Genomic DNA, 19,320 nt, shown 5'->3' with positions numbered 1-19,320 from the left:
ACTGCCAAGACATGGCGTGACGGATCCTTTTCTTTATTTTTAGGCTCCTTATCCGAGCAACTTTGAACTCTAAAATTGCCCCGCCACACCAGACATGCTTATTTATTCTTCTTTCCCTCATGATTACAACATAGGTGAAAGCCGATTGGCTAGGACATTGAAGATTTAGCCAAGCCAAGCCAAACCATACAGATTTTATTTTAATCCCCGCAAAAATGAAATTGTGCAATTTTGAGATGCAACTTCACGATGAACAGGGGTTTGCCGAATCTCTAAAGTATCATATCATACCTTATCACATCTTGCGCAGAACCGGAATGCTGGGCTCGCGTGCTCTGAACAGTCTGTCGTGCCGAAATCTAGAACTTCCATGTGTCCTATCCTGCCCGGGTTCCGGGGTTACAGAGATTGCTAGTGGATTTTTGGCCGAAAGAAGAAGCGCTAAGCACGCCAAGCCAATAATGCGGGAGATTTCTTGAAATTTTTAGCCAATGAAATAAGAGCTTACCGTGTGAGCTGGTGGCATAATCCTGCAGGACCCCGGACCCAGGAAGGAAATATACTTTCGCTTCACCAACTGACCGCTCTTCATATGCAAGCAATCATCATTTGTGTAACTTTCATCACAACAAGGTTTAGACTCGGCTCAGCTCGGAGGTCGGCAGAGTACGATGATGATACAATTGATCCGACATTCTATCCGACATTTGATACGGCTTATACTCGTAAGGAGTCAAAGAATGATTCATCGGTTATGGATGATCCTACGGGCTCCTTCGGCTCTGCATTCATACGCTGGGTTGTACGTGTGCAAACAATAACCCTAGGTGAAGGATGTCTTTTCTATGGCTTGTCAGTCATAGGACCCAGGAAGCAGATGTTGGTGCGGGTAATGCACATGTGCAGACTGCAGACTGCATTCATCCTTCGCCGGTCCCGTCTTATGCTTCATGCAAGCCATGGAACCCCCCACCTATCGTGTCTCGAGCAAGCCAGCCTCGTCTTCTACTTAGCCATGCGCTCGTGAGAGCTACTCGACATGCTCAAATGAGGTTAGTGTCTTTCTTACGCCAACGAAGCCGATACTGAAGGCTCTTCTGCTACGCGGGGTTGAGGGTGTATAGACCTTACATGTGGCTGTATAATCCCTACAGAGAAAATGGACTGAAAACGGTAGGGAGGTCGGACTACAGGCTGCCGTAGTAATGCACCAATTGAATATCCTTCTTACAGTTCGCAGACTGCAGGAACCCTCTCGGTCTTCTGCAGAAATCACGAAATAGTACTTCGATACGAGGACTCGATGCAAGCCCATTCCGGTTTTTTGCAGGTCGTGGAGCCAAGTGAGCCTTTTGAACTAAGGAGATGCACCATCACCGTAGCAAGATCCAGTACTTGATTCTGTTCTGAGCCTAGGCAAGTGACCCATGTTCCCTTTTGAGGATGGGGACACTCACACAACGCTTCCCCATGCGCGGCGCCTATCTTGTCCGTTCGGCAAATCTAGATGTCAGCTTCGTCCTAAGGGTGTGGGCTGGCAGGGATAAGACCTGAGCCGACAAAGGCTGTAGGTACGCGCTGTTATATGCTTACCTGCATAATACTCGACGACCGGAATAAACGGCCGCTGTCCTTCAATGCAAGCCCTTGTGACTGCTTGCAGACTGTGAAGCTGACATGGCTGCCACACTTCCGATTCGGGGTGTAGCGGCCATCTAAAGGACGCAACCTTGTCTCCGCGTCACTTCGGAAAATGAGGGAAGTGGCCTTTGCACTTATTGATTCACCCATATAGGATAACGCTATGATCCACGCTCCTTTGGCGGACCATCTATCGTCGTTGAATAGGCTCCTTGAAATCAGGGTTAGGGTTATTCTTATGCACTCCTACTTTCGACAATAGGAGTCCAATCGTTGGAGACTCAAGCAGGAGGAAGATATTGTAGGGTGACATATCAAACTCGTTAGATGCCACGTTCACGAACCAAGCAAAATGACAGTGCTTGCTGAAGAGTCTCTTTGCCCTCTTTCCACTTTCTCTTCCTCCTTTCTCGACGGGGTCTCCTCGTCCCTCTGATTCTCACATCCATCCGCTTGCGCAAAATGACTCATCTCCCTAAGCTTCCTTCCATACTTGATAAACACCACAGGGGTAACGCAAGCCATCGTTGCAACAGCTGCGAAGATGCTTGTTGCAACGTTACCACCCAAGCTAGTGTACATGCTGTAAGTAAATAGCGGAAATACGGCAGCCATGAGCGTGCGCGACAGGCTGAGAGCAGAGCAAGCAGAAGCTGCGTAGGGTCCATACGAGTCGGTAAGGTAGCCAAAAAGTATGTAAGAAAGGTCGTTGGTTGCGTAGCCGACTAGCACCAGCCCGATCATGGACACTGTCCAGTGGACGTGCGGTACAAGAGGTGGTATGGTCCAAGCGAAGAGCCAAAGGCCTACAGCGAGAGCGGGGCAGGCTGTGACTAAGGAGCTGACTTTGGCTTCGGGGCGGAGGGAACTTTTTTTGCGACAGCGGGTGAAAACTCTCTGGTCGTAAATACGAGGAAGGACGTTTACCAGTAGGCCAATTAGAATGGGAACGAAGGATAGCGATGATGTCGTGGACTCAGCGAAGCCCAATTCTGTGTATACGACATTAAGACCTTCGGTGAGCCCATAGATGAGGCTAAAGGATATGGCCATCAGGGCGGCGCAGCTGAAAACGATAGGCTCGGTGGCCAGGAACTTCAGAGGACGAAAGAGGCAATCTTGTGCGAAGGATCGTAGTGTGATATTTTGCCTCTCAGCGATGCGGAGAGCATTGTTGCCAGCCCTCTTCTGTACTGCCTTGACTTTCAACTCTAAGAGGTACCTGGTACGACTCTCGTGGAGAAACAATGAGGCGATGATGCCGATCCCAGAGACGATGGTGGAAATGTAGAAGACCCAACGCCATCCAGCGTATGTGGTCACGTAAGCGGAGTAGATGGGTCCCAATACCAGGCCCATGTTCCCTGCCAAGGTGTAGATATAGACTATCCAAATCCGTGTTTCGCTTTCGTACAGATCTTCGAAGCTGCCGAAGGCGACGGTGGCAGGAATGGCAGAGGCAAAGCCTGTGAAGAACCGTCCGAAGCATACCGCAATGACTGAAGGTACAGCTGCTATAATGGCGCTGAAGATACAATAGACTGTGATCGCGACGATGTAGAGCGTGCGTCGGCCAAACGTTTCGGAGATGGGTGAACAGAAGATGCTTCCTATCGCTTGTCCGATAAGGTATCTGCAGCTTGTCAACTGGTCACGCCACCTAGAAAGCGCAAACAGCATCTCTCACAGCGATGTGAACACAAAATAGCCCACTGTTCTGCTGATGCAATAATCCTTGCGGCCTGAATTGGATGTAGCAGTCTATGAGGGTAGTCCTCAGCGACGCTTTCATCGATAATGAAGGAAGAAAGCATACCCCAGATGAACTTATCGCTGTCATCCAAAACTCGAAGAAGCAAACCAGGCCGACATTGTATGCCTTCTTCGTAATGATCCAATTTCGCGGGTGCTGCTTTTCATCGAGCTTCCATTCGACGAAGCCATCATTTCCAAGCTGCAGGCCATGATTATTCAGCTCGTTGTGAGGGTCTTTCCTCTTCTCATACGATGAGGAATCCACCATCACAATGGCTCTGGAATAGCACGTCAATACAAGCACGCAACTGGGGCCAACTGGAAGCAGTCGCTGATCATTTTTTCGCAGTAGTCATGGTTGTGCGAGGAGGAATGGTATGCGGCGGATGATAGGCAGTTTTGAGTCCATGGCGTCAACTGGTAATGTGACAGCAGCCACCAAAGCCCCCGTGAGGAGAAACCTTATCGTGATAGCCTGTCAAAACGCCAGCCGAAAGCCTACTGGCCGAGGGGATGTAGTTTGTCTGTGCGGAGACGATGGATCAACTTGCTTTACCCAATGCTACGGCCTCACTCCAGACTGCGCTCTCGGAATGCCACGCCCTCCAAGGAGGCAGTGCGTGAAGTGCCATCATGACGAATACTAAGCTCGAGGAGACCATGGACGTCATCTGGATTGCCTTAAGACTGTGCAAAGATGTAGAAAGCCAAGGTGATATTCGGTTCAAGATATGTGACTATCGGAGAAAGGTAAGGTAATGAATGCCAATTTGACGGAAGGCCTAGTTACAACTAGTGTGTACTCAAGGCGGGGCCACCTAAGCCTAATTGAGTAAGGTCGCCTAAGACCACCACCTCACTGCTTGACAACGTGGACAATTTTAAACATACTTTCTGTTACAAAATTATAGAAGAGTATCAGCAGAAGATATGTTATACCAGAGTGTTCTTCATAATGGTCTTGGTTGAGAAGTTATTGAGGATGGGGAAAAAAGATGCGCTTTTCCCAGATAGGTTAAGTGGCCAGATATTAGAAACCGGCTTGAGTACCGTACTTTAAAACACTACTCGTAGCGGCTTACGCCAGAGATCTTCCCGCCCCAAATCTTGCCAGATGTCCAGCTTCCATTGACTTCAATCGTCGATTCTATAATGTATCGGCTTGAAGCTTCCACCGTTTGACTGCAATGCCGAACAAGCCGTCAACGCCATCGTCAAGTCCATCTCAGCCTCGAATGTAATGTGATCACCCGCTTTACTCTTCGGCGGATCAACGCACAGCTGGCCCGTGGTTCCATCAATCGCCACATTCATGAAGCAATTGAAGGCGACAGGTATACGATCGGATAAGATGCCGTATGGCATCAGCGCAGTGGATAGGTTGCCAAAGCAGCCATGGTGCGGCTCTTTCTCGCCGTAGATGATGCGGAAGGTGTCCTTGCTACATGGCGTGAGGAGGAAATCGTGTCGGCCGACAGAATCTTCGATGATGCGCAACATCACGTTGCTACGGTTCGAGTACAGCGGATCGCCTTTGGTGAGGTAGATGCGGCTAGCGTAGTCGAGAGTACGTCCTGAGGAAATGACCTCGTCAAGGTCGTGGGTGTTGAACGCGAGCAAATCGGAGACCTGTTCACCCCGTGGATCGATGACTGTCAGCCGTTGACCTTTCTTCATGGTGAAGGCTCTGCCTGATCGAGATGGTATCATGACGGTTTGGCCTGGAGCTAATTGCTCAGATCGGTCGCTGGTGGCCATTCCTCCAGAAAACGCGTTTGGATTCGGCTCGGGGAGAAGGAATGTTCAGCAGCTTTGGTAGAGTACGAGGCATCAAAGATGAGTCTTCACCGTAAGAATACAAAGCACCGATTCCAATCTCAATGTCAATCTGATTGATGATAGCAAACACCAAGCACTTCAGATTCCGCTGAATTGCAATGGAAAGAACAAGGTAGCATGGTATCGTGTGGGTAGAAGAAGGATGTAAACTCGCTATAACGCTTATAGTATAGAGATAAGTATAGAGATAGATATAAATATACGCTTTAATTCTTATCTATTAAGCGAGGGATATAAGCGAGCGATAAGATAAGTATTAATTATACTATTATATTCTACTATAAAGATATTTAACTCGAAGAGACTAGATATAAGTTCTTTATTATTTCCGATTAGTATTTATTAGCTTTACGAATTCTTTATTATTTTCGATTAGTATTTATTAGCTTTCGCGCGGCCGTTAATTTAATTAGCGAAGCTATACGTCTAATAAATAGAAACTATACGTTTATTAAGTAGAGACTATACGCGTAATAGCTATCTATATATATATAACTATAAATTTAAAGTTATTACGCTTTTTAATTAAATTAATTAAGTTATTAATATATATAAAAGAATAAGATAGAGCTAAATTAGAAAATCTTGAATTTATATATATAGTTAATTATAAATTCAAGGTTATTACGTCTTTTGATTAGATCGACTAACTCGCTAAGTTAAAAATGAAATTTAATATAAGCGCTAAATAATTCCCTATTAAAAAATTTATATTTTCTATCTTTTTATTATATAATACTACTACTATAGATTGTAAATGTCTTAGAAAGAAGCCTAAACGTAAAAATAAAGTCTACGATATACGTAAGAAGATTAAAGTTTAAGACGTAGTTTAATATAAGACTACGAAATATATAAGTTCTAAGAAAACGATTAATAATATAATAGTTAAGCTTAGATATAATAATTAGACTTATTATTAAGCGATTTTTATATAGCTTTATTTTCTAAAAGCTTTTAATAGCTATTTAAACTATTCTCTTTAAATTATAATATAAAATTATATATAATAATCTCGAGATTTAATAGTTAATTTTCCCCCACATTGAATTTCATTTTTAACTTGGCGAGGCTGAGTTATCGCGGGTAAATAAATTAGCGTTCGTAATTATTAAAATCTCTTACTCTAATTTAAACCCTTTAATAACTTTACTATTTTCTATTAAAATTTTAAGATTTTTTTTAAATTATAGAACGAAATATAAGCTTTTAGATAAAAAAAGAATTTCTAAATTTAGTCTTATAATTATTAAAGCGCAAGGAATTCAAATATCGCTTATCAAAGTTCGCTCGACAGCCGGATAGTCTAATTAGGTATATGTTATTTAATTTTAAAATAACTTTATTATTTTCTATTAAAATATTGAGATTTTTTTTTTAAATTATAGAACGAAATGTAAGCTTTTAGATAAAAAAGAACTATTAAATTTAGTCTTATAGATATTTAAAGGTAACGAATTTAAATATCGTCTATTAAAAGTTCGCTTATTAAATTTACTCGATAGCTCTAATTAAAAAAAATGATTATGAATTTAATTTATAGGCCTTTACTCGTTATAAATAAATAAATAGTATTTATAATTATTAAAATCTCTTATTCTATTTTAATTATTTAATAACTTTATTATTTTCTATTAAAATTTTAAGATTTTTTTTAAATTATAAAGTATATTTTACGCTTTTAAATACTTTAAAAATCTTAAAATTTAATCTTATAATTATTAAAAGATAAGATACTTAAATATTACTTATTAAAGATCGCTTATTAAAGATCGCTTATTAAAGATTATTTATTAAATTTACTCGATAAGTCTAATTAAAAAAATAATTATAAATTTAATTTATATATCTTTACTCGTATACTAATAATAGAATAAGATAGGGCTAAGCTAAAAAACCTTAAATTTATATATATAATTAATTATAAATTCGAGGTTATTACGTCTTTTAGCTAGACTATCTAAGTTAACTTACTAGCTCTCTTAAGCTCTCTTATTAAAAATATATATATATATTATTAATATATAAAATAACTTTTTTATTTTCTATTAAAATCTTAAGATTTCTTTTTAAATTATAAAGCGAAATATAGACTTTTAAAAAAAAAAAGATTTTTTAAATATAGTCTTATAGTTATTAAAGCGTAAGAAATTTAAATATCGTTTATTAGAGTTCGCTTAATAGCTAAATAGCCTTAATTAAAAAATAGATATATATTATTTAATTTTAGAATAACTTTATTATTTTCTATTTTAATTTTAAGATTTTTTTTTTTAAATTATAGAAAGAAAAATAGATCTTTAGATAAAAAAATAATTTTAAAATATAGTCTTCTAATTATTAAAGCGTAAGGAATTTATTATCGCTTATTAGAGTTCGCTTATTAAAGATCGCTTATCTATTTACTTAATAGCTCTTATTTAAGAAAAATTATAAATTTAATTTATAGATATATACTCGTAATATAATATCTAAAATAAAAATAAAAATATTATTTCTATTACTATTCGCGTAATATTAAAAAAAGCTTTAGTTTTAAAAGAAAGTAATATCTTGAAAAAATAAGAATATGAAAGTCTTTTATAAGAAGTATATACTTTTAAAAAAAGTATAAACTTCGATCTAAAAAAAGTATATACTTCTACTTTCATCTATCTCTATAGAATTAGATCTTAGATATTCTTATTAATCGAAATAATATAATATATTTTATAGAATATTTTATATTAAGTAATATTATATTATATTTAAATATAATAGAGATAAAATTAAATATTATATCTTACTTTTAATAAATTCGAGATCTTAGTAATATATATTACGAAATAATATAATTATAATATTATATTATAAAATAATATATCTATAAGATATCTCGATTAAGATTTCTATATTTAGAAGTATAAATAGTTATTCTAATTATTATTCTAATTAACGACTAATTATATCTATTCTTATTTATATTTATTTAATAAATTCGATATAATAACTACTATTACTATTCTCTATTTTAATATTAAAATTATATATTATTTTAGTCTATTAATTTAGATCTCTATTTACTAAGTCTATTATATTTATAAAGTTATTAAATTTTATAATAATTAATACTTAGTAAAAATCGTTAATCTTTATATTTTTTATAAATATAAATTTATATTATAGCGTCTAGTTAATTATTAATACGCGTATAAAATAATAGCTAACATTAATAAAATATAATTTTTTATAGTTTATAGAGTTCTCTACTAGATCTATAGCTTTCTTATTATTATATTATATTATAAATAACTTATTTAGCTATTATTTTAATTCTAATAATATATAATATATTTATATTATATAAGTAAAGACTTATAAATTAAATTTATAATTATTATTTTAATTAGAGTTATTAAGTAAATAGATAAGCGAATTTTAATAAGCGAACTTTAATAAGTAATATTTAAATTTCTTACGCTTTAATAATTATAAGATTAAATTTTTAAAAAAGAATATCTAGAAGCCTATATTTTATTCTATTATTAAAAAAAAAAATTAATTTTAATAAAAAATAAAAAAAGTTATTTTAGATATTAGTAATATATATTTATTTTTTTAATAATTATAAATATTAATTTATTTACTCGCGATAATTTAATCGATTTAATTTAAAAAGCGTAGTAACTCTAAATTTATAATTAGCTATATATATAAATTTAACTCTATCTTATTCTTTTATATATATTAATTCTAAGTAGTATTAAAAGTAATTATATATTTAACTTTATATATAAATCGAGCTATAATCTTCTACTTAATAAATTTTTAATTAATAGATTTATTATATATTCTAAGTAGTATTAAAAGTAATTATATATTAAACTTTATATATAAATCGAGCTATAATCTTCTACTTAATAGATTTTTAATTAATAGATTTATTATTTATTATAAGTAAAGATCTATAAATTAAATTTATAAAGTTAAATTCTTTTAAGTTAAATGAAATTTTAGCTTTAGCTCTAAGTTAAATTAAACTCTAATTACTTACTATATCTTTTTAATCTACTTTTATTACTATAAAATTAATTTAATCTATATAATATATAGATATATATATATATATAAAGAGAGACGCGTTAAAACTTAATTAGAAAGATATATTAAGTATAAAAAATTAATTTATAATAATTATCTATAAAAAATAGAGAAAGACTATATTCTTATAATAAGAAGTATCGAAATATTAGAAAGAAATAAAGATAATATATTAATTAGTAATATAAATTCTATATTATCTTCTATCGTAGTAAAATCTTTTAAATAATAAAATAGCTATTAGAGTAAGATATTAAATAATTTTAATTCGTTTAAATATATATTATTTAATATTTCTTCTATAGAGATTTAATTAACTATAATTATCGTAGTAAATTCTTCTCTTATAACGTTATTATAATAATATATTATATTAATATAATAAAGATAATAAACTAAGTTATAGTAATATTCTTCGCTTATTAAGTAATAATTTAATATAAAATTATAGAGAGTATATAATGTAAGATTTTAAAGAGCTAAGCCGTATTTTTAACGATAATAGTCTTATTATCGCTTAGTTTCTTTACAGTATTCTCCGTATTATTCTCCGCTATATTCTCCGTATTTATCTATTATAATTTCTTCTCTTACTTTTTCTCTTATAGAGTATTAGATTAAATAGCTAGCTAAGTAATTAACTAAGTAAATAACTAAGTAAATAATTAATATAATATAAGATTTTAGAGAGCTAAGTTATATTCTTAACGATGATAATTTTATTACTACTTAATTTCTCCGTAATATTCTTCGTATTTATCTATTATAATTTCTTCTTTTACTTCTTCTTTTATAGAGTATTAGATTAAATAACTAGCTAAGTAATTAATTAAATAAATAATTAAAATAATATAGAATCTTAAAGAGTTAAGCCGTATTTTTAATAATAATAATCTTATTATCGCTTGATTTCTCTATAGTATTCTCCGTAATATTCTCCGCTATATTCTTTATATTTATCTATTATAATTTCTTCTCTTATTTCTTTTTTTATAGAGTATTAGATTAAATAACTAGCTAAGTAATTAATTAAATAACTAATTAAGTAACTAGCTAATAATCTAACTAAGTAAATTATTAAGCTAATAAAGTAGATAATATTAATTAAGCGACTAATTAAGTAGTATATAGAGGAGAACGATAGCTATAAATTCATTCGAGCTCTTTTTAAGAGTCTTTTAACGCGTTTATAAATAGTAGTAAATAGCTATTAAGCTCGCTTATAATCTTAATTATTAATAATAAAAATATTAATAAAAGATTTAAAAGATAGACGAAAGAGATATATATCTTAGATACTTAGTAATATTTAAATAAGAGATATTAAGAGCGAATATATTTATAATTAGTAAATTAATAAAATTATAAAAGAAATATAATAAATAAGTAGAAAGATTATTATTCGATCTCGGATATATTTAATATAACTATAATATTTAAATATTAACTTAACTTATTAATAGTAGACTAAATTTTGTTATTTTTATATCGTTAGAAAGCGTATACTAAACTCTATAATTTATGAAATTATAAAGAAATAATATTTATAGAAAGATAGTTATTTTAGAGTATAAGATTTCTATATATAAATTTTTAATAAGAAAACTTAGAAGGGCTAGCGAGCTAATTTAAATAGTTTAATTAAAAGACGTAATAAGCTCGAATTTATAATTAGTTATATATATAAATTTAAGATTTTCTAACTTAGCTCTATCTTATTCTATTATATATACTAATTATAATTATTTAGCTATTAATTCTATTATAGATATTTTATAGACTTAATTAATATCTAAGTAGTTAAATAATTATAATATTACTATTATTATAGTTTTAAAGACTATTCTATATATTTTAGTCTTAATTAAATACTATAATACTCTTTAATATTTTTATTAATATTAAAAGTTTAAATTAAATAAGAATATAGTTAATTTATTAATAGTAAATACTATATTTAATTATATCTAAGTAATTAAGTAATTAATCTTCTTTAAGCTATTTTTAAATATAATAATATTATTTAAATTAATTATATATATATTAGATATAGAAATAAGATAATTATTTATATTTAATTTTATTAGAATAGATAATATATAATATTTCTTTCTATTATATATTATAATAATCTTATTAATAAATATAAGTTAACTTATTTTTAATACTTTATTAAATAATTTTATTCGATCTTTATATCTAATTAGTATATATATAAGTCGAGATTTATATATCGAATTCTTTATATAGAAATTTTTTAATCTAATTAATTAATAGTTAATTATTAATAATTTTAATATTATTAATATAGATAATTAGAAAAATAATTTTTTTATATAATTTATAGAGAAATAAGTATAAGTTAAATTATAAGTATCTAAATCTAATTTTAAATAGAAACTCTATTAGCGTTTTATATTACTCGCGATTAGTTTATTTTAAATTATATAATACTTTAAATAATAAATAAACTTAATTTAATTCGATAAAGTTATTAGACTCGAAGAATCTTAGAGTTATATAGTAATATGAAATTAGAAAGATAGATATATTTATATATTAATTTAATAATAAAACTAATTTTTAAGAAAGTAAAAAAAACTCGAGAGAAATCGCTTACTTAAGCTTATTCGCTAAGACTTTATTAAATATATATTAGATATATGTAAGCTAAATAATCTAGAATCCTCTTATTTAGAATTTATAAACTTCTTTTCTAATAATTATCTTCTTTCTTTAAAGATTTATTTTTAAATCTAAATATAGAAAAAAATTTATTAAAATTCTTTAAATCTTATTAAAAAAGGAAAAAGAGTTTCTTATAATAATATAGTATAAATATAATATATTATAAATATATAATAAAAGTATATAATATTAATAGATAATATTAGATATACTTTTATAAATTAAATATAAATATAATAATATATAGAGTATCTACTAGTATTATAATTTAAATATATAATATATATAATTAATATACGATTATAATAATATTTACTTTTTCTTTAAAAAGTTTTCTATTTTATTAATACTTCTTTATTACTTTTAATAATCTACGCTTTTTATTACTAATATATAGTAAATATATATTTAATTAATATATTTTATAGACGTTATAGCTATCGTAGTAAGTTTTTTAAAGACTTTATTATTATATATATATTTCTTACGCGTTAATAGTTATAATTTATAATACTCGCTCTTTATAGCGCTAGATCTCTATTAATATTAAATAAGAATATCTATTATCGTTATATTCGATAAGTCTTTTAAATACGCTATTTATTTATATAATATTATATTTAATAATAATAAAAATATAATTATTAAATATTATTATTATACTTATCTTTATAGCGATTATATTATAATAAATTTTTATATAAATAATATATAATAAATATATTTATAGCGCTTATTAATTTATTCAAAAGATCTTAATAAATAAATATATTATTATTAACGTTAATATTATAATTCGCGTTTATTTATAATATATTTATATTATTTATTATCTTCTTACTCTTAATATTCTTAATTTTATATCTATTACGTAATTTAAAATTATTTATAAATACTTTAATATAATTTTAATAACGATTTAATATATTAAAAATTATTTAAAAATAAAGAAGAAGTTAAATAATAAAGCGACTTCGCTTAATAAAATAAAGATCTTTTAAAAGATTCTAAATATTCTTATAAATATCTATAACGTTATACGCTTTATCGTATATATCTATAATTTTTATATTTATTTCTTATCTTTCATACTTAAATTAAATATATTTTAAATTAATCTTTTATTAATAAATATATCTTTTATATTTTAAGCTAAGTTTAAATTTTAAAAATAATAATAATAAAAATAAGATAAATAATAGTAGAGATAAAGAGAAAGAGAAGAATAAAGAAGAAGAGGAGAAGAAAGAAGAGAAGAATAAAGAGAAAGAGAAGAGAATAATAAGATAGAATTCGTCTATAAGAGCGATTTAAGATAATTAATAATAATAAGATAATCTTAATATTAATAAGATAGCTATTACGCGTTTAATCTCTATTATTCTAGACGTATACCTCTATCTTATACTAGAAGTATCAGTCCTTCTAATTAAGTTAGCGATCGTCGTGAATATTAATAAAATCTAATATTTAGAAATAATATAAGAACTTATATCTATTATAATATTTACGAAGATACTTAATAATAGTAGAGTAAGTCTCTTTATATCTCTTTTCTATAGATTTATAATATTAAACGATTTTAATTCGTTAATTAATAAGATTTTTAAATAATTTCTCTATGACGATAGCTAATTAGCTAGCTATTCTCTCTATTTACTATTAAAAATACGTCTATTATATTTAAATATTTACTATCTATCGAGAAACGTATTAAATATAATCTCGTTATTTTATATATAGACCTATATAAGATTATCTCGCTATTCTTCTATTATAGTCTATTTAATCTATTTATCTCGTCGTTCTTCTTATATAATATCTAATCGTTAAAGTAACTACTATAGCGATTATAAATCTTCTCGCTATAACGCTTATAGTATAGAGATAAGTATAGAGATAGATATAATTATAATTATAAGTGAAATAAATAATTATAAAGACTTAATTCGTTTAAATATTATCTATTCTAATACGTTACGTAATAGTTTAAAACGAGTAGTTATTTAATTAACTAGATATAATACGCTTACGTATTATTATATATATAGAATAAACGTATTAAGTAAGATATCTATTTAGTTATCGAAAGATAGATCTAGAGCTATTACTATTAACGAGAAATATAAACGAGCGATAAGATTAAAGTTAATTCTACTATTATATCTATTCTACTATAAAAGTATTTAGCTCGAAGAGACTAAATATAGATTCTTTATTATTTTTAATTAGCTTTCGCGCGATTACTAACTCGATTAGAGAGGCTATACGTCTAGTAGATAAAGACTATACGTCTATTAAATAGAGGCTATACGATTAATAAATAGAGGCTATACGCGTAACAGCAGCCATAATAATAACGCTAGTAATAATATTTTTAATAGAGATTTTAAGAGATTTAACTAGCTCGCTATTTTGCGTATATATATCTTATATTATAATATCTATTACTTCTAATAATATAATCTTTTCTTTATTATCTTTAAATATTAATACTTTTTATTAATTCTTTTAATATTATTTTTTATTATAATATTCGAGATTCGATTCTTTATAACTAGATTCTTTATTTTTAAATATTTTTTAAAATCGTTAATTTTTAAATTCTTTTTCGATATTTATATTCTATACTTTTTATATTTATAAATTCTATTTATTAAACTCGTTAATTAAATCTTATGTATTTTCTATAACTTCTTTACTAAGTTATTTATTATACTTTTTAAAATAATCTTCTTATTAAATAAGATATTTTATCTTATTTTTTTTTATATATTTCTTATATATAAATTCTATTAAATACTCTTTATTATCTTTTATTAGTTTAAAAATAAAATATTTAGAAATATCTAAATCTTCTAATTTTTATTTATATAATTTAATAATAATATATAAAAAATAAAATAAATTTAATAGATAAGCGATAGCTATAATTAATATATTTATATTTTAATATATTTCTAAATATAAAATAAACTAATTAGTTTATTAGAAAGCTTTTTACTTAATCTCTTTTATTTTAAATTCTTTATAAAAAGTATAATAAGATTATTACGATTAAATCTTTATAATTTATAATTCTTATTATAAAACTTTAACTGCGTTTTTTATACGCTTTATTAATATCTTATAAGCTCTTATTAAATTATATTAATTTTTTTAATATATTCTTTTATTTAAATACTTCTTTCTTAATAATATTATTTTTAATAATTAATTTAAGTTTTAATTAATATTTATATATAGCGAAGAATAAATTATAATTAATTATTTTATACTCGCTTTAATAATACGTAAATTTCGCGATTAATAAAAGCTTTATCTAATTATCTTATCGCTCTAAATAATATATTCTTAGATAATATTTTAAAGTCTAATTTTATCGCTTCGTTTATTTATCGATTTATAAATAAAAGATAATACTTAATTTATATTTTATTTTTAACTAATAATAAACTTCTAATTAAAACGTATTCTTATAAAGATAAATTCTTAATCTATAATAATATCTTCTAATACTCTATATTAAAGAATAATTTTCTTTATAAATAACTTCTTTAATTATATAATATTAATTATCTTATTAATAAATATATATCTTAATATTTTAATATATTAATTAATTACTATAAGAATTAAGTTATAAACGCGATCTTTATATTTATTAAAAGAAAGATTTATAATAAAATTTGTTATAATTTTCTTTTATAATCTTATTAATAAAGAAAGCGTATATAATTTACTATAGAGATAATAATATTTTATCTTTATACGCTATTAGATATTATATATATTAATATACTTCTTAATATTTACGCGAATATTATTTTAATAATATTTTCTATTTATTAGTTTAAATATCTTATTAATATTAAAATATCTAGCTATAAAATTATTATAATAGCTTTTCTTAAATTAAGTCTTTTTTAAAAATATATAATTTATTATTATATCTTAATAGTCTCTAGCTATTCTAAATTTAATTATTAATACTTTATATTCGCTTATTTAATACTTTATTAGCTTTATACTATTTAATAAAAGCGTTCTCTTATTAAAATATCTTTATAAATTTATAAATAAGTTTATTATTTATATTATATACTATTTTATTAATTATTAATATTTTAATAATTAGATATAAAATAAGCTATTTATAATTAATAGTTTTAATAATAGAATTAAATCGCTTATTAATTATATTATAAGTATATTAAATAAATATCTTACTTAAGCTTTCTCTTATTAAAGATTAAAATTCTTTAAGTCTTAAAGAATATATTATATTTAAATAAGTTTCTTATATTATAATAATTATTAAATTCTTAAATATTATCTTTTTTATAAATATTTCTTTTCGAAGACTAATATCTAAAAAACTCTTATTTATATTTAAATTATTTAATATAATAAGATATTTATTATTAAGATTATATTTTCTATATATATAGTTTATATTATCTTTATAAGCTATCTTAATAATAATTAGAATAAAATTTAAAAGACTTTTAATTTTAATTAGTTTTTATTATAACGTTAGAAGAAGTCTATTAATTAATTCGTTTTCGCCTTTATAATTAAGACGTCTTAAAAATATATTAATAGAATTTATTTTATCTAGTTTATATAAAATTAAAAAATTATATAGAGAGAGTTTTATTATTTAGCGAGCTTATTTACTATTTAATATTAATTATCTTATAAAATATTTTAAATTATTATAATTAATAAAAATCTTAATAGAATAAAAACTTCTTTTTAGATAATAGCGTTAATATTTAAATATTATAATAATTATAAGAAGTTCTTAATTATATATTTTATAATTATATTTTATATTAATTATCTTTCTTAAATAAAAAGTAATTAAATATTATTATTTATTTATATATAGCTAGATTAATATACTTATTATAGCGAATAATAAGATATTAATTTTAATTTAAATTAAAAGCTAAGAGTTAAAATATTTAAGAAGAGATATAATTATAAAGACGCTTTTTAGCTTTTTAAATATATACTCTATAATATCGAGTTATAGAAATAATTCTAACTTAATATCTTTTTCGCTTTTTTTAAAAAGTCTTATTAAAAAGTTTATAATTTAGAAATAATAATAAATAAATCTTTAATAGAAATTTATAAATTCTAGAAAGATTTATATATTATAATAATCTTTTAATTTTAACTACTTTTAAATTATAGTTATTCTATATTTATTTATAATAATATTAATAATAAATATTATAAAGCTAAGAAATTTTACTTTAATAATAAAAAACTTATATTTCTTTAGATTTATATAAAAACTATATTATTTAAATTAATTAAATACTTACTTTATATAATTTAGATATTTCTTCTTTATTTTAAAATATATAAAAATATTATTTAAATATATTATATAAAACTAGTTAACTAGTTTAATTAAAGTTTTATTAATATAAATTTAAAAGATTATTAAAATATTAATTAAATTAAATAATATTATTAGATATTTAAAGTATTTATAATATATATAAAACGCTATCTTTTACTTATTATCTTTATAAATTTATATATAATAATAAGTATTCTTTAAATTAAATTTAATATATTACTTAAAATTATTTAGACGATTAAGTATCTCGCTAATTAAGAGTAATAAATATTAATTTTTAATAATTATTTTATTTAGTTTATAATAATTAATATATAAATATAAATCTTTATTCTTTTTTAAAATAAATAGAATTAAAGTTTTTATTAAACTTATAAAATATCTAATTTAATTTTTTACTAGAGCTTTATTAAGATAGATTCTTAATATTATTAATTTTATATTAGATAAATTATATAATAAGCTAAATAATAGCTTCGCTATAATTTTAATAGTATAATTATAATTCTTATATAATAATAATTAACTTACTTCTTTTAATAAGAATATATCTTTATATTCTTTTAACTTATTAGAAAGTTTAAAAATAATCTCTACGCTATTTATATAAATACTATATATTTTAATTATATTAGTTTTATCTTCTTTATTTATAATTATTATTTTAACTATAATTAATATATAAATAATTTTATATTTTTTTAAAATATTCGCAAATTATTATAGCGCTAAAATCTTAAATAATTACTTTTTAACGTCGAAATGCTAGATTTAATCTTTTATATTTATCTTAATTTACTTATTAATTAAAATTAAAAGATTTAAAATTATTAAGAAATCTTTCTTATTAATAATATAGAAAATATATTTATAGCACTTAATACGCTTTTAACTATTTTATAAATAATAGATAATTAAATAGATATTATAGTAATAAGTTAATTTTTTATTTATTTATATAGATTTTAATAAGAGATTATTAATTTTAATTAGATTCTACTTAATCGTAAAACGCTAGCTTATTATATTTACCTCTATATTATTATTAAAATAAATTTTAATAAAAGTTTATAACTTATCTTAATTATTTAAAAATACTTTATCTTTATAAATTAATAATAAAATAAATATTACTTCTATTTTTATTCTTATTATTATAAAGTCTTTAATAAAAATTTCTCTTTTCTTATCGAGTCGACTATATAAAGCTTATAATTATTAATTAAATTAATCGATATATTATTAAAATTTTCTATTTTCTATTTTTTTAATTTAATATAAATATTAGCGTAATATTCTTTTTCTTTATAATTATAATATTTTATATTATTTAAATAAAACTTATTATTTTTAAATTTATTTTTAAACTTATAATCTTAAAGTCGTTTATCTCTTAAATTGAAATCGTTTTATCTTTATAATAATTATAATTTCTTATATTAAGAATTTTAATTTTCTTATTACTAATTCTCTTATAAATTAGAAATACTACTTACTTTATATTCTCTAAAAAATTCTTACTTTTTATTATTATTCTCTAAGTATATTATAAGTATTAAAAGTTTATCTTATTTAATTAATATAATTTAAATATTAATTAGTTAATAATAAAGATTTATATAAAGCTTTATAAATAAGTAATATACTTATTAATTCTTAATATAGAGATTTATTTAAACTTTTAATAATCGAAGATAATTATTAAATTAACGTATAATTTAATTTTATCTTTAATTAATATTTATATACGCTTAAATAATATTAAATTCGCGATTTATTAAATTTTTAATTTAATTTAATAAAAAGTTAATAAACTTTTATTATATATAGTTATAATTTAAAAATCTATTCTTTTTATTAATTTATAATTTTTTTTAATTATTATTAAAAGATTAATAAGCTTAAAGAATCTTATTCTTTTTAATAAAAAAGTTTTT

General features: G+C 24.8%; 2 protein-coding genes across 2 annotated transcripts; both read right to left on the bottom strand.

Moving 5' to 3' along the window:
• Window positions 1–1,977: 1,977 nt before the first annotated feature.
• HO133_003513 (uncharacterized protein) lies at window positions 1,978–3,664 on the bottom strand (the record flags this gene model as incomplete). The annotated part of the gene is made up of 2 exons (XM_037294435.1): window positions 1,978–3,251; window positions 3,469–3,664. The coding sequence occupies 2 exons, from the start codon at window positions 3,662–3,664 to the stop codon at window positions 1,978–1,980; spliced, it is 1,470 nt and encodes a 489-aa protein (XP_037149816.1).
• An 866-nt stretch (window positions 3,665–4,530) lies between these two features.
• On the bottom strand, window positions 4,531–5,154 carry HO133_003512 (uncharacterized protein; the record flags this gene model as incomplete). Its single annotated transcript, XM_037294434.1, has 1 exon — window positions 4,531–5,154. The coding sequence occupies one exon, from the start codon at window positions 5,152–5,154 to the stop codon at window positions 4,531–4,533; it is 624 nt and encodes a 207-aa protein (XP_037149815.1).
• Window positions 5,155–19,320: the final 14,166 nt, after the last annotated feature.

This window comes from Letharia lupina (genome assembly GCF_014066315.1).
Source record: "Letharia lupina isolate WasteWater1 chromosome Unknown contig_17, whole genome shotgun sequence".
Lineage (NCBI taxonomy): Eukaryota > Fungi > Ascomycota > Lecanoromycetes > Lecanorales > Parmeliaceae > Letharia > Letharia lupina.
Note: the sequence above shows the minus strand (reverse complement) of the source record. Positions and strands in the feature narration are given on the sequence as shown.